The sequence below is a fragment of the Myxocyprinus asiaticus genome, chromosome 22 (assembly GCF_019703515.2).
Source record: "Myxocyprinus asiaticus isolate MX2 ecotype Aquarium Trade chromosome 22, UBuf_Myxa_2, whole genome shotgun sequence".
NCBI lineage: Eukaryota > Metazoa > Chordata > Actinopteri > Cypriniformes > Catostomidae > Myxocyprinus > Myxocyprinus asiaticus.
The window spans coordinates 44196196-44210570 of NC_059365.1; the positions used below are offsets into that span (position 1 = coordinate 44196196).

General features: G+C 37.2%; 1 protein-coding gene across 4 annotated transcripts in view; it reads right to left on the reverse strand.

Moving 5' to 3' along the window:
- The window catches only part of LOC127413329 (interferon regulatory factor 2-like), a 43813-nt gene extending 33766 nt beyond the window's left edge, over positions 1 to 10047 (reverse strand). For 2 of the 4 annotated variants that reach the window (XM_051650379.1, XM_051650378.1), the window contains exons 1-6: positions 9566 to 9811; positions 8573 to 8665; positions 8232 to 8331; positions 3567 to 3740; positions 2956 to 2993; positions 2720 to 2825 (exon numbers count right to left, since the gene is read on the reverse strand). In XM_051650379.1, coding sequence (XP_051506339.1) covers positions 2720 to 2825; positions 2956 to 2993; positions 3567 to 3740; positions 8232 to 8331; positions 8573 to 8665; positions 9566 to 9604 — 550 coding nt within the window. In that variant the 5' untranslated portion in view covers positions 9605 to 9811. The other 2 variants (XM_051650381.1, XM_051650382.1) reach the window with 2 other exon arrangements.
- Positions 10048 to 14375: the final 4328 nt, after the last annotated feature.

Genomic DNA, 14375 nt, shown 5'->3' on the forward strand with positions numbered 1-14375 from the left:
TCAAGGTCAGAAAATAATGGAGGCTCAAATGCCACCGAAAGTGACAAAAGTACCCCCAAAATTTAAAGTGTGGGGGCAAAAAATTAATTTCTTGGTGTTTTATTTTGTGGCATCTGATATATTTCTTAATATTATGCTCTAGGCCTTATTTTATATTTATTGCATAAAATATAAGATACAATAACTCAGACTGATTTTAAGTTAATTAAATTGATGTACTTAACATTAAAGGTTGACAGTATTTTTTTATGATTAGAAAACCATTAGAAAATCCAATCCAGGGGGCAAATATTGCTCCTTAATGGAAAAGTTTGTTTCTGACACTGATTTCATGCTGATTTTATTAAAAAGAAAATAATCAGTGTGTCTGGTAAAAATTGCAATGGTCATTACAATAGGCTGCATTTCCTTTATGCGAAATATCATGTCTTATTTTTTTCTTTTGATTTTGGGTTAACTCTTCCACAATCAGCCAGTGACTTATTAACTATTTTTAACACCTTTTCTAGTTTAACTAACTGATCTTTTAATGAGGCATACATTCAGAATCATTTCTACAGGCAAATCAAAAGACTCTTTAATAATGCAAACAGAAGCTTTTGAGACAGGCTTTATACTGACTAGGAGTTATGATCACAGCTGCTCTCTTATTCTACAGGTCAGTTCGGTGCCATAAAGAGTTCAAGCGTTTATAAGAAGGCTTTTGAATTTGAGTTTTGCAAAAGCAAGTTCACCTCATTTTAATTTTGTGATATATGGCAACTACAGTGAGTCAAACAGCTGTGAAGCGATGTGTTTTAATACTGTATGTAAACTAGGATGGGGGAGGGGCAGCTGAAAAAAGAACTCAAATAAACAGGCCGTTGTCAGAGAAGCCTGAAGCAGTCTGGGTATTTGCAACAAGCGACTGAGGAACACAAAACAAAATGCTGTTGTTTTTTCATGGGCCCATTCATATTCTCTCAAACCAGAAGACAAGTCCCGTTTTATAAGGAAAAGCCTAAAATAATATTGAGATCTACTGTTACACTTTTGATCTATTTGTAGACAATAGTCTGTCAGAGACAGAGATCCACTGATATTGCATCTTTGTTTTGGGCTACGTTAAACTGTTGAGCTTAAAATTCTATGCGTAAGTAATCAAGCAAAATTAAAGGGTTAGTTCACCCAAAAAGGAACATTCTCTCATTGTTTACTCACCTTCATGCCATCCCAGATGTGTATGACTTTCTTTCCTCTGCAGAACACAAAATATGATTTTTAAAAGAATATTTCAGCTCTGTAGGTCCATACAATGCAAGTGAATGGTGGCTAGAACTTTAAAAACTCCAAAAAGCACATAAAAGTAATCCATATGACTCCAGTGGTTAAGGGGGAAATGGATCAATGAGTTTGAGAAACAGATCAATATTTAAGTCCTTATTTACGATCAATCCCCACTTTCACTTTCACATTCTTCTTCTTTTGTTTTTAACGATTCACATTCTTTGAGCATATCACCACCTACTGGGCTGTGAGGAGAATTTATAGTAAAAAAGGACTTAAATATTGATCTGTTTCTCATCCACACCTATCATATCACTTCTGAAGACATGGATTTAACCACTGGAGTCGTGTGAATTACTTTTATGCTGCCTTTATATGCTTTTTAGACCTTCAAAGTTCTGGCCACCATTCACTTGCATTGTAAGGACCAAAAGAGCTGAGATATTCTTCTAAAAATCTTAATTTGTGTTCTGGTGAAGAAAGAAAGTCAAATGGCATGAGGGTGAGTAAATGATGAGAGAATTTTATTTTTGGGTGAACTATTATGCAAACATTTTAAGTTAAAGCTGTTTTTTGGGTGCTATTCTTTAGAGACCGACCAAATGGTGCCAGTATAATAACTAATTAATTACAAAACTGTGAATATCAGTAACAAATACCAATGAAACCTATTGGGTGATGACTTGGTCCTGTTTTACTCCAAGATCAAAGGAATGGAAATATAGAAAAAGAAGCCTATTTTTTGGGACATTAAGATTTTTTACACTGCGACATTATTTTTATGACAGTTACGAACATTTTACCCCTCAATTATCATTCCCGTAATGCAAAAAAATTAAAATAATTACCCCAATGAGAAAAAAGTATTTATACGTCATATTAGTACACCCTTGATACTGCCTTTCATTTTTACCTAATTTTATAATAAAATTAATTGAACAAAAATAAATTCACACAAAAAAAAAATTGCTGTTTTTGTTTTCCCAAGTTTTCCCAAAATTATAATTGAAAACAATGGAAAAAGTAAAAGTAAAATGTCTACATGCTTTACCGTAAAGAGAAACAAAATGTGCTTAAGTGTCCTAAAACTTATGTTACAATAGAAAAAACCTTAATGGTCCTAAATGTAGGGTTCATTTTCTCTATGCAAAATAGAATTTGATATTTTGGGGGGTTGAATATGACCAGGACACTTTCTTGATACGTTTCATGACTAATAATTATTAGTCTATCCCATGTCTGAGAATTCAGTGTAATGTTACACCTGGACTGTGTCACATTGAGATGAGCGTGTTTGTACAGAATAGAAATCAACCCACAGACCAGATACTGGTTCAAATCTTAACTCCTTTCCAGCTATGTGAATTACTGTGCCTGCAAAGAACAGGTTCCACCTGAATTAACACACACGACTTGAGCGCAGGTGTGCAGGGCGGAGTAGGAAGTTCAGTACCTGTACCAGAGCAATCTGCCTCCTCCTTGACTGTTACTGGGATTAAACAGGCTGAATAGCCATTACTGTTTTCCCAACCTGAGGGCGCAGGGCACGGTCCCACAGCCTGGAATTGATACACAAACACACTGCAGCTCAGTTACATTCAGCTGTTGTTCTGTATCATTTAATCTGCTTTAATCTATAATTTACAGTATATTTAAGTGTGAGAGTACTTAAACTTTCGTCTCAATTACCTTTATCTTATCTTCTTTTTCAAAAGCCCTCTTTTTCCCTTTGAGAAAGACACACACATCTAGATAAATGCATGCTTTAGTTTAAATAAACAAATAAAGACCAAAAGGGTGAATCTCATTAAACCTGTCAAGAACATGTCCGGGTCATATTTCATATGACAAAAAATAATAATTATGGCACTTAGGCACATCCCCGCTCAGATTTATTTTTGTAATTCACCATTATTCTCCATCATTGTTTTCATGAGATTTTCATTACTGTAATTCAATGATTTTTTTATGCTTATGTTTATTTTATTTATTGATTTTTTATGTATTTATTTTTACCTAAAAGAATGAGATTTTTCTCATTGAATATAATTTCTTATTTGTTTCTTTCGATTTAGGGGTGACAAATAGCCAAATATGTTTTTGACAGGTTTCATTAGATTCATCCCCCAAACTAACCATATATTTGTATGTATTTAGACACAGTGATGTAGACATGTACAGTGATTTTTAATGTTTCATTTCAAAAACTCTGTATCATAATGCCCAGACATGTCAGAATGAAAATGAAGGCCCCTCGTTGTGATGTCATGAAAGATAATGTTGACGTGTATTTGACTGACCTCTCTTAGAATGCCTTTCAGACGCTGACAGCATCTTGTACACCCTGAAAGCGTTTGTTCCCTTTTTGATGCTTTTGTCTTTCACCTCCTCAATGTCAGGCAGAGAGTTCATGGCACAGCGGAAGTTCGCCTTCCATGTTTTGGGGTCCGGTTTGTCACCTGGTTGGTATTTCCCTAAAATTTGGGAGTGGAAATCCAAAAACACTTTAACACTTAAACTTTTTAAACTGCATTGCCATTATTACTATTGCTCACATTTAAAGTTAGGGAAAATGTCACATAACTGTGTTACAGACATGAAATGATAGCTCAAATCGTGCAGCTTGTTGAGGAGAGGTGTGTAATTACTATTCAAAGCAGATGTTTTCACAGCTGGCTCATTTGGAGCATTTGTTTCTGAACCTTCAGCATTTTCTCATTTAGTTCGGTTCGTTTAGGCATATATGAACACAGCAATCACACTCGGATCGGCACCAAAACAACTGGTCCAAGACCACCTAGATGAAGTAGGTCCAATTCCAAACAAACTCTGTTCACTTGCGGTGAGAACGCAATTTGACCCAACTGACCAATGAAGCAACCAATATCCATATGATAACCATGAACATACCTGATGGATCTTTGGAGGAGAAATCTGTAGATCAGCATGTCACTTTTATTCATAATCAACTTGGATTTAGCCTTACATTAAATACTGGAAAACTCTTTGGTAACTATATAAGATACTTGCACATTTAATACAGGTGTTATTTAATAAGATGTGCAAAATTCAACAAATCCTTCCGAGTGGCAAATAATGTTTATTTTTAGCACAACCTCTGATTGGAATGCATGATCAATCAGGATGAAAACAAGATTGAACATAGCAATCAGGAAGTACTCATTGGTCCAAATCCAAGAATGGACTGTCTAGTATACATGCATAATACCTTTGTTTGAAGTGAGTCAAACGCTTGATGAGAACGTAAGAGCGTCTCTACATGTCTGCAGCTCGGCACGGAAGCAGATTTAAAATCTGGGAGCTTGTAATTTCGCTGTCAATTTCAAAGACACAAATATGTGACACTACGTTGCTGGACACTTTATTAATGTGTGATGCTACGTATGAAGCTGTTAACATCACCTAATGTGCTGATATAGGTAGAGGTAGCGAGCTAACGCTAATTATATTGCAGTTCCATAATATAGATCGCTAATGTTGCCTTTCTCACACAGCAGCCCAATATTATCAGTGATAGCTAATTTACATTACATTATATCTACATTATAGATACATAATCTCGAAAGCAGAAATCTGAAGTTTACCTCGATATGTTTCTTCAAATTAGAGGTTGAATTCTTGAATGCCGATATCTCATCTGGTTTTGACAAAGCTGACATGACACAATCATGCAATTGCAAATATAATAAATTAGGGGTGCGAAAGTTAACATTTTCTCATGGTTTGGTTTTAATTTATCAAAGAGCCACTTTCTACCAAATTCAATGGAATGCAGAAAACAGGCATGATATATTTTTATGTTTTCACTGTCAAAGACACTGTCAACTAATAAACACCTTGAGTGTTCAGTATCACACACACAGATACCTTCAAAAACAAGAACTGCTCCAGAGACAAATCACTAGTATTTGTTCACCCTCTTTAATGAAGCTCACTAATAAGCATTTGTGTGAACACGTCTCAACATTGTTATTGCAGGATAGCAATAACTGACCGCCGCTCCATAGCATCAGCTATACTCAAGATACTCGTAGGTGTTTAACTGATTCGTTACATCCTTTAGCAGTTTATTGTCCTCTCTAACTGTACTGCATTTCAGCGATACAGAGAATTACTGTAATTACTCCTGAAAATGGAAAACTCACAATTCACACACATTTGATATTGATAAATACTGTCTTTTTTGATAATGACAACAAAATGCAAGTTGAGTAGCCTGGTACATCCTGTAGCAGAAATGATAGAACACGGCACTAACACCTAGGGCTGAGAATTACCACAGACCTCCCGATTCGATATTCCAATGATATTTCCTAGCCGATTCTATATGTATTGCGATACTGCGATTCTGTAAGTATTGCGATTTGATGTTTTGATATAAAAACTTCATCAAAAGAAAGAAAGAAAATATTGAAGAACAGTTGTGTCTGAAATGACAGTTGTTTCACTCTGTATAATATCATTTGCAGGTAAAAGGTAGGGATGTGCAGAACTACCAATCAACCAGTCAGTGCATTGTCTGAGCTAAGCGACTTAGTTAGTGCAAAGGACCCATATATAAGGCTACATTATGTCCATTGGTATTCAAAAAAATAAATATATGCAATACATCATTTTAACTTATAAAACTAATTTTGTTATTTTAGAATATAAAATATAACATTAATTACCACAGGCTAATACTATTATCATAATGATAAGTTTGCAACATACAAATGGAGACTAAAGAGTAAACTTGTTCAAGAACCATTTCTGGGGCTGTACTGAATTATGACACACATGACATTTCACCTGTAGTCCCAATGTCGTTGCATGATATTTGCATATGCATCCTGAGATAGTCTAAGATCCTATACAGCGTTCTCATAAACAACACTATTCTTACAAACTGCTCCCAGATGAATGACATAGGTAAAAATTGTCAAAAACAATTTGCGCATGTTCCACGAGACACGACAGCGCTGTGCACATTGATGCCAAAGCTTAAATAAACTTCTGAACAAAAAAAACAAATCAGACACGCCCATCGCCGGCATTTCTTTAATCTGTTCTTCAAAATATAATCAGTTGTGTTTCTTCAAGCACGCGTCTTTGTGTCTTGTGGTATTTCTTGTCAACAGTGGCATATAAATGTGCGAAATTTCCCGCCACTGTGCATAATTACCCTGGCTGTTAGATTATAAATATTGCACGAAAACATGTAGTTTACGGCATCCAACAGTTTTTACAGCTAAACTATGTAACAAAGCAGTGTCAGACAGAATCTGTAGAATGACTTCTGACAAATACTCTCCACAACACCTCTCAAATAAACTTTTGGATTCTGCATAATAACAGGAACATTGATCACAGCAGAGGATTTTGACATCCGACAGTGAACAAATGGCGTTTGATGGCGGTAGCAGCGGTGCATTAAAGGACTAAACATAAAAACTTAAAAAGACAAAACTTCTCAGAGAGGAAACCTGTTAATATGGAACTCTGCACAAATAGCACAAATATCTTCCTATATTTATCTATAAATCATTGTAGCATTAAGATAAATATAGACATTTTTTTTATTAATTAAAAAATAGATTTTTCATCAGGGAGATGATTTGAAAATAGTTTGGCTCAAAATATTTTTTTTTTCCCAGCCCTACTAACAAAGCGTCATGGGTTTGATTTCCAGAGAACATACAAACTGATAAATGTCTTGAATGCAAGTTCAGTCATGAAACCTTTCGGAAAGATTTAGCATGTTAATATGGGTATGACATATAGATAGGCTATTGGTCTTGGCGGACTAGATCTGCTACGTTCCTGCTGCTGCTGCTGCTGCTGCTACTGCAGTACAGTAACTACGAAGACTTGCTACTGCTAGAACATACATATAGACATACTGAGTTAAGAATGTGGACATGCTGCTGCACAATTAGAAAAACACAAGACATGCTGCATCCAGCATGTACTGTATGACATGCTGCCACACAATCAGACATAAATACAATCCTCCAACAAAGCTGCACAAACACATAAGGAAAAGAAAACAACCCCCAAACAAGCAAATCTACCACCAAGACTTGTGTACTGCTGCTGCTCTGTAAACCATGTGCACAGAGTGTATGCTAGCTAAGTGTGCCTTGGCCTGCTTGGCCGAATGGCATAACGCTATTGAACTTAATCTCTATGTGTGCCTGGGCCTGCTTTGCCGAAAGGCTAAACAGCTTGTGAACTGACTCAAAATGTGTATATGGACCAGGAAAGCCCAGAGTTCATTTAACTAGTGACTTAGCCTAGAAATGTGTGGATTTATTTAAACTAATGACCTAAGATAGCGATATGCCATTGCCTATGCCTGATTTAGCTATGGTTTACCCTGCTGAAGACACGCTTCTATGTGTCATAGCCAAAAAAAACGTAACATATAAGCTGATAAAGAAAAGGCCCCAGCAACCTCTTAAGTTAATAGCATTTTCAGAGAAAACTCTCGCAGCACACTGCAGTGAAACCGGCTTACTAGCAAACTGAGCAAATTTAAATGTTAGGCAAAGAAAGAGTACGCATGTTTATTGGCTATCTGATTTCACGTAAAAGGACCTCTCAGCTTACACCATGTAAGCCGACTGGCTTGACATATCGCAAATGAGCGAGCAGATTGGCTAACAGATAACAAGTTAAAAGAACCTTGCACCATTCAGAGTTTCATGCCTGAACTTAGTCATTTGCTGTGGATACAAGCATCTGCCAAGTGAATAAATGTAAAGCTGACAGTCTCAAGAAAGTCTTGAACTGTTGAGCATTCATCTAGTCCATCACATCTCCCTAACATCCCAGTTACTTGGTTTTGAGTGTTGCACGGGCAAGCGCCACTCGCATTTTCTTTAGAAAATCTAGCCTGAATGTGTACAATCATATCTCTTTTATCTCAAGAATTGTCAGTTTGAGTGTGTATATGACTGCACCTGTATGTATGGCCCAGTTTCGAAAGAGAGGAGCATCTTTCTCCACGTCCCATCCATGCCGCGCAGCATGCATCCATGGAATCTGGAATATTCTCTTCTCCTGCAAGCAAATAACATGCAAAACATGTCACTAGTTTTGACACACCCAAAACGCACCGTGTGTGAGCACTGTGCACACAGTCACATTTACATGAGGGAGGTCACAAATTTTTTTTGATCATAACAATCATGATTAACAATGCAATCCTGTACAAAGACACGTTTTGATCTGCCATAGCCACATGTACAGTCACGGCAGTCAGCCAGACAGAAATCGCCTCTGTTAGCAACAATTTATGTACCTTGTTGACCCATCTGAGCCCCGGAATTTGACACGAGTTTATCTGCTCTTCCAACCACGGTCTCATACGCATTCTCTCCACCGGCATGCTGGCCTAGAGAGAGAGAGAGAGACAGAAAGAGACAAACACATCTGGAATGTGTCACATTTTTACAGCTACTTTTCCTCTTTGAACAGGTTGTACATTCCTCCATGATTGTGCGGGAAACATGTTGACCACCTTTAACCTATCTATAAAAACTAACCAGGGGAAACCAAGCGAATCACAATTCACTGAAAATGACTACATTTTAAAGAAAGAAAAAAAAATATGAGTTATCATGGTATACACTTTTCATGATTAAAACAACATAAATGGAGGATGTTAAAGTGTGTGTGTGCATGTGTGGAGAGAAAGAGTTTATCTAAGAGAGTGCATGTGGTCCAACCTGAAATATCTATCATTTATGATGACAAAAATGAAAAGTACTCGCTGTTTGTTGATCCTTTTTGTATGTAATTAAATCACAAGTTACTAATTAACCAATTCAGGCTCATAAAAAAGGTTTATAGTTAATCATAATGAAAACCCACGCTTTAAAATCACCCGTTTGTCGCTTTGACCGTTGAACTTTTATGGTCCAGAAATAAGAGTGAACACAGCAATCACAATACACACCAGCAATATAACACACACTATACACACACACATCAACAATAATACTCCATACAAAAACAACCAGACTAACAAACAAACATAAGCACAGACAGGCACAATATGCTACATTAGGAAACCATTTGAAATATAACAAAACCACACAACAAGACATCCATGCATTATGGTTCATTGTGGATCCAAATACATTAGCCATTCATTATAGTGCCCTTATTACACAGATTACATGTTCATATAGGCCTAAGTTACAACAACAGCAGCAACACTGTCCATATGTCCTTCCAAACAACATAACTCATTTTTTAACATGTTATTCATTAGCTACTACTCAGTACTTACTGCGTGATGACACTGCACTGGCCAGTGCGTCCCAATCATTTCTACAGTAAACTAAATCAGATGAGTTCAGCCTCCTCAAATAAGTGCGTAAGTGTGGTCAATTCAAACGTGAAAATAAACATTCCTTGATTCCTATTGGATCCAAACAGCCCATGACTTTCGCTTTTAAACTCACTCCAGCAACTATGTGGCCTACAGCATAAACATCCACTTATATGTACATGAGCCCATAAATAAATGCGGAAATGCGCTGTATTACCTGCAGTGCGTGCAAATCACTTTGGGAATTACACAGCAAATGAGTCTTTGAAGTTGCTTGACAATCTGTGGCTCTCGATATCAAAAGGAAAAGTCAAATGGGTTTGATTTCGCTCTTCGGATCGAAAGCAAAACAAGTGAAAGAAACAAGCGCTTGGGTGGAAATCCCCAGCTGGACTGTGCAAGAGTGTTTGCGCGATCTAGAGGGCGTGTATGTGCGCTCACTTTGCGTGCTTACAAATCCTACTACGATGAAGGCAAGGCTAATTAATATTAAAGAGGTGCCGAGACGTTCGCGCACTGATTGGCTGGTATAGAGAAGCACGAGCGATTGAACGAATCATATCGATGGCAAAGCTTATGAATATTAATTAGGTTGTCAGACGGGACCAGGAGGTTAGAAAGTGGCTGGTTAGCAGGTCCCTGTTAGCACCTGCTGGTAAGATGCTGGAACTACACCACCCGATGGCAAAAAGCACATTGCTCCATAGACAGCCATTCAAGAGTAGCCGTGTTTTATGACGAAATAATTTTTTTTCCAAAAACCATTTAGATTTAAATTATTTCATTACATTATAGCACAACGTCATCCGGCGACGGATTGCTTTTGATGGGCTCTTTAAAGCGTGAAATCGAATTATATTTTCCCCTATCTATTCCCATTGACGTGTGATCAGTCACGTGACACCCGATCCCGGAACTGAGCGCCCATGAGCAAAGATGTCAGCCTCCAGCTCGCTTTCTGGGACGCCTGCGCTAACTGAGCACAGTCATAGAGATGAATGGGGATGCTAACGGATAGCTCTCTCCAGGTATTTTATTGCTCCATGGACTGGACGCTCCAGAGAGGTTAGTCAAGACACGCCCACGGACCGCCCACAATCCGTGTCTGGCTACGCGAGACCATAGATAGGCTAACCAACTGACGTCAGCCTTTACCATAGTAGTATGAGCTGCTCTGCTCATTGGCTGCAGGCTGAAACACGAAAGTAAATTTCATTTTCACTTCCTCGTTGTTTCGCTATTGCTTGTTAAAGGCAAAGCAGGCAGAAAGAAAACTTAAGCTGCAACATAGAGATATGATATATATATATATATATATATATATATATATATATATATATATATATATATGTGTGTGTGTGTGTGTGTGTGTGTGTGTGTGTGTATGTATGTATGTATATATATATATATATATATATATATATATATATATATATATATATATATATATATATATATATATATCACACACACACAGTATATCACTTTACTACTGGCTGTATACCTGAATAGGAAATGACTATCAAAAAGGCAAAAATTGCATATTTCTCAGCTCGTTTTTAGCTGGATCACATAAAATATGTGATGGATATGATATGCTGTATTACATAGTTATAAAACAGCCTTAACGCATTCTTGAGCATCTGTTACATGTGAAATTTACTTAGTTACAGCCTCTGTCAGTAACACAAGACTTAACAACACTTTAATTAATGCAAACAGAAAAAGAATGCATGACATAAGTTTATATGTGTATATAATAATACTTTTCTATGTGTTTTTTTTATTGTGAAGTGCACCACTGATTTGTATATTAATTCAGTGCGGCTATGACTGGAGTTGTAATATGCCATTTTCAAAATTATCATGCTCTTGTGAGATGAGACACGAAATGCAAGTTGTTAAATGTATTAAGCTGTGCAGTCTTACCCTTGTTTTGTCTGTTCTCTCTCTCTCTCTCTCTCTCTCTCTCTCTCTCTCTCTCTCTCTCTCTCTCTCAATTCAGTTCAGTTCAAATGAGCTTTATTGGCATGACTTGTGCAGTATTGCCAAAGCACTGGCCATTACATGAGCAATGAACAAAATAATGATTATATAGTACATAAAGAAAATATGAATGAATCAATCAATCAATCAATCAATAAATACACAAATACATTTTTTTATAAACAAGAAAATGATTGAAAAAAATAAATAAAACAAAAAAACTGTACATACATTCAGACATGTTAAGATGTAAGAATATTTCTGACTTTATTTTTGTCCGCTGGCTGACTCTTAGTTTGTGGCAAGCTGCTACATATTTTGCTGCTGTTGTGATCAAGCTGGAGTTTTCTCCCAAAATATGTCTTCATTTTTCAGTATTTGGAAATGCCATAAAATTTGGTGCTATTTGTTGGAATTTTGTAAAGTAGGCAGATGTTGTGATAGTGATCACAGTACAGCAGGAAGTGTTCTTCTGTCATCACCTCTCTCTGAGAGCACAGAAACACAGTCTCTGCTCTCGCGTCTGTGCCGTCCTCTCTCTATAGCCAGACAGTGATCACTCAGTCTGTATTTGCTTAGTGTCTTTCTCACTTTATGCTCTTTCACACAGCTCAGGTATTCTGCTGGTTTGTAATCACTTTTCAGGTGTAAATAGAGTTCCATCTTCTTTTGTAATTTAGTGGCATCTCTCCAATAGGCAATGTAATTTTGTTTTTGTAATTTTATAATTTGGTTGGGCCAGATTATGCTGTGCTTCAGCACCAGCTGTGAAAGGGCACTCCTGTGCAGGTTCTGTTCCTGGCAATGCAGGGCTTCAGCCTAGCATGAGCTCAGCTCACTGCATTTTAGGTGCTTATAGAATTTCAGAGCTCTTTTTTGGATACTGATTATTAAGGGGTATTGTCCTAATTCAGCTCTGCACCAGTTGTTTGGTGTCGCTCTGTTTACTTTTAGGATGCTTTTACAAATTTGGGTATGCAGAGTTGCGATTTCTTCTTTTTCCCATTTAGAAAAATCTTTTTAGGGTTTTTAGGGGTCCCTATATCTCGCTGCCATACAGAGCAATTGGTTTGATTATTGCTTTAAGGATTTTTAGCCAGGTTTTAATTGGAATTTCATATTGAATTGTATTTTTAATCGTGTAATCAAGACCCTCATTGCTTTTGCTTTCAGTTCATTCACAGCCAGATTGAAGTTTCCTGTTGAACTTAGTTTTAGTCCCAGGTTTTCTGCTCTGAAGGTGTATTTATTTTCCCTACACCTGCATCTATTTTGAAAAATCATTATTTTTGTTTTTGCTAGGTTAATTTTAAGAGCCCACATTTGACTGAATGTCTCTGTGATGTCAAGGAGCTGTTGTAGTCCCTCTTTTGTTTTTGACAGAATGACTAAATCAAAGAGGAGACATTTAATTTCTGATTCAGTCAGGGTCGGGCCGGGGGCAGTAGAATTATTTAATGCTTTGGCTAATTAGTTTATATAAATGTTAAATAGAGTGAGGCTCAATGGGCAACCTTGTCTGACTCCTCATTGTTGAGAGAAAAATTCCATTCATTTGTTCCCTATTTTTACAGCACATGTATTGTTTTTATACATGGTGCTAATTAAATCAAATGTTTTCCCTCCAATCCCATTTTCCAGTAGTTTTAGGAAGAGTCCTTCGTGCCAGATTGAATCAAAAGCCTTCTCAAAGTCAAAAAAGTAAGCAAAGATATCATGTGGTCAGTGGCGAATGATCAGACTCCGGTCGCTGCCATCTCACTTGATGCCGAAAAGGCGTTTGAAATGGTAGAATGGGATTATCTTATTAAGATTTTGGAAATGTACAGGTTCGGGAGTACATTTATTAGTTGGATTAAGTTACTTATAGACACCCTGTAGCAGCAGTACAAACAAATGGATTAGTTTCAGATTATTTTACTCTGAATAGGGGAACCCGGCAAGGTTGCCCTCTTTCCCCATTATTGTTCTGTCTTGCCCTGGAACCATTAGCAGCTGCAATAAGAAAGGAGGATGATTTTCCAGGGGTGGTGGCGGGAGGCGTGGCGCATAAGCTTCTGCTTTATGCAGATGATATTTTATTATTCGTCTCTGACCCTACTAAAGCTATACCTTGCCTCCACAGAACTATTAATTCCTTTTCCAAATTCTCAGGATACAAAGTCTAAATCCGAAGCTTTGGCTCTGACAGCGTACTGTCCAGTAACAGCCTTCCAGTGGCCCAAACAGGGCATTAAGTATTTGGGTATTTTATTCCTAACAAATTTGTGTGATTTAGTCAGAGTTAATTTTGACCCCCTAATAAAAAGGATTTCGAGCAATGTGAGCAGATGGGCTTCATTACATTTATCGATGATTGGGAAGATTAATGTTATTAAAATGAACTGTATTCCAAAATTCAACTACCTGCTACAGTCTCTCCCGGTAGATGTCCCCCTCTCTTATTTCAAGCAATTTGAGAGCATATTGAAGTCTTTCATTTGGAATGGTAAGCATCCCAGATTACATTTCAGTAAGCTGCATAGGCCGATTGACAAAGGTGGGCTAGGCCTACCCAAGATTTTGTTTTATTATTATGCGTTCGGTCTCAGATATTTGGCTTATTGGTCGCTTCCACCTGAAAGAGCCTCTCCCTGGTTCTGCATTGAACAAGAAGTTCTTGCCCTTATTTTGCCATTGCAAAGCCTTTCTGTCAATCTAACCAGAGAAGTTAAATTACATCCCATTATATCGCATTTGCACTCAGTATGGACAAAAGTGTCCAGTGTGTTTAATTCGGACA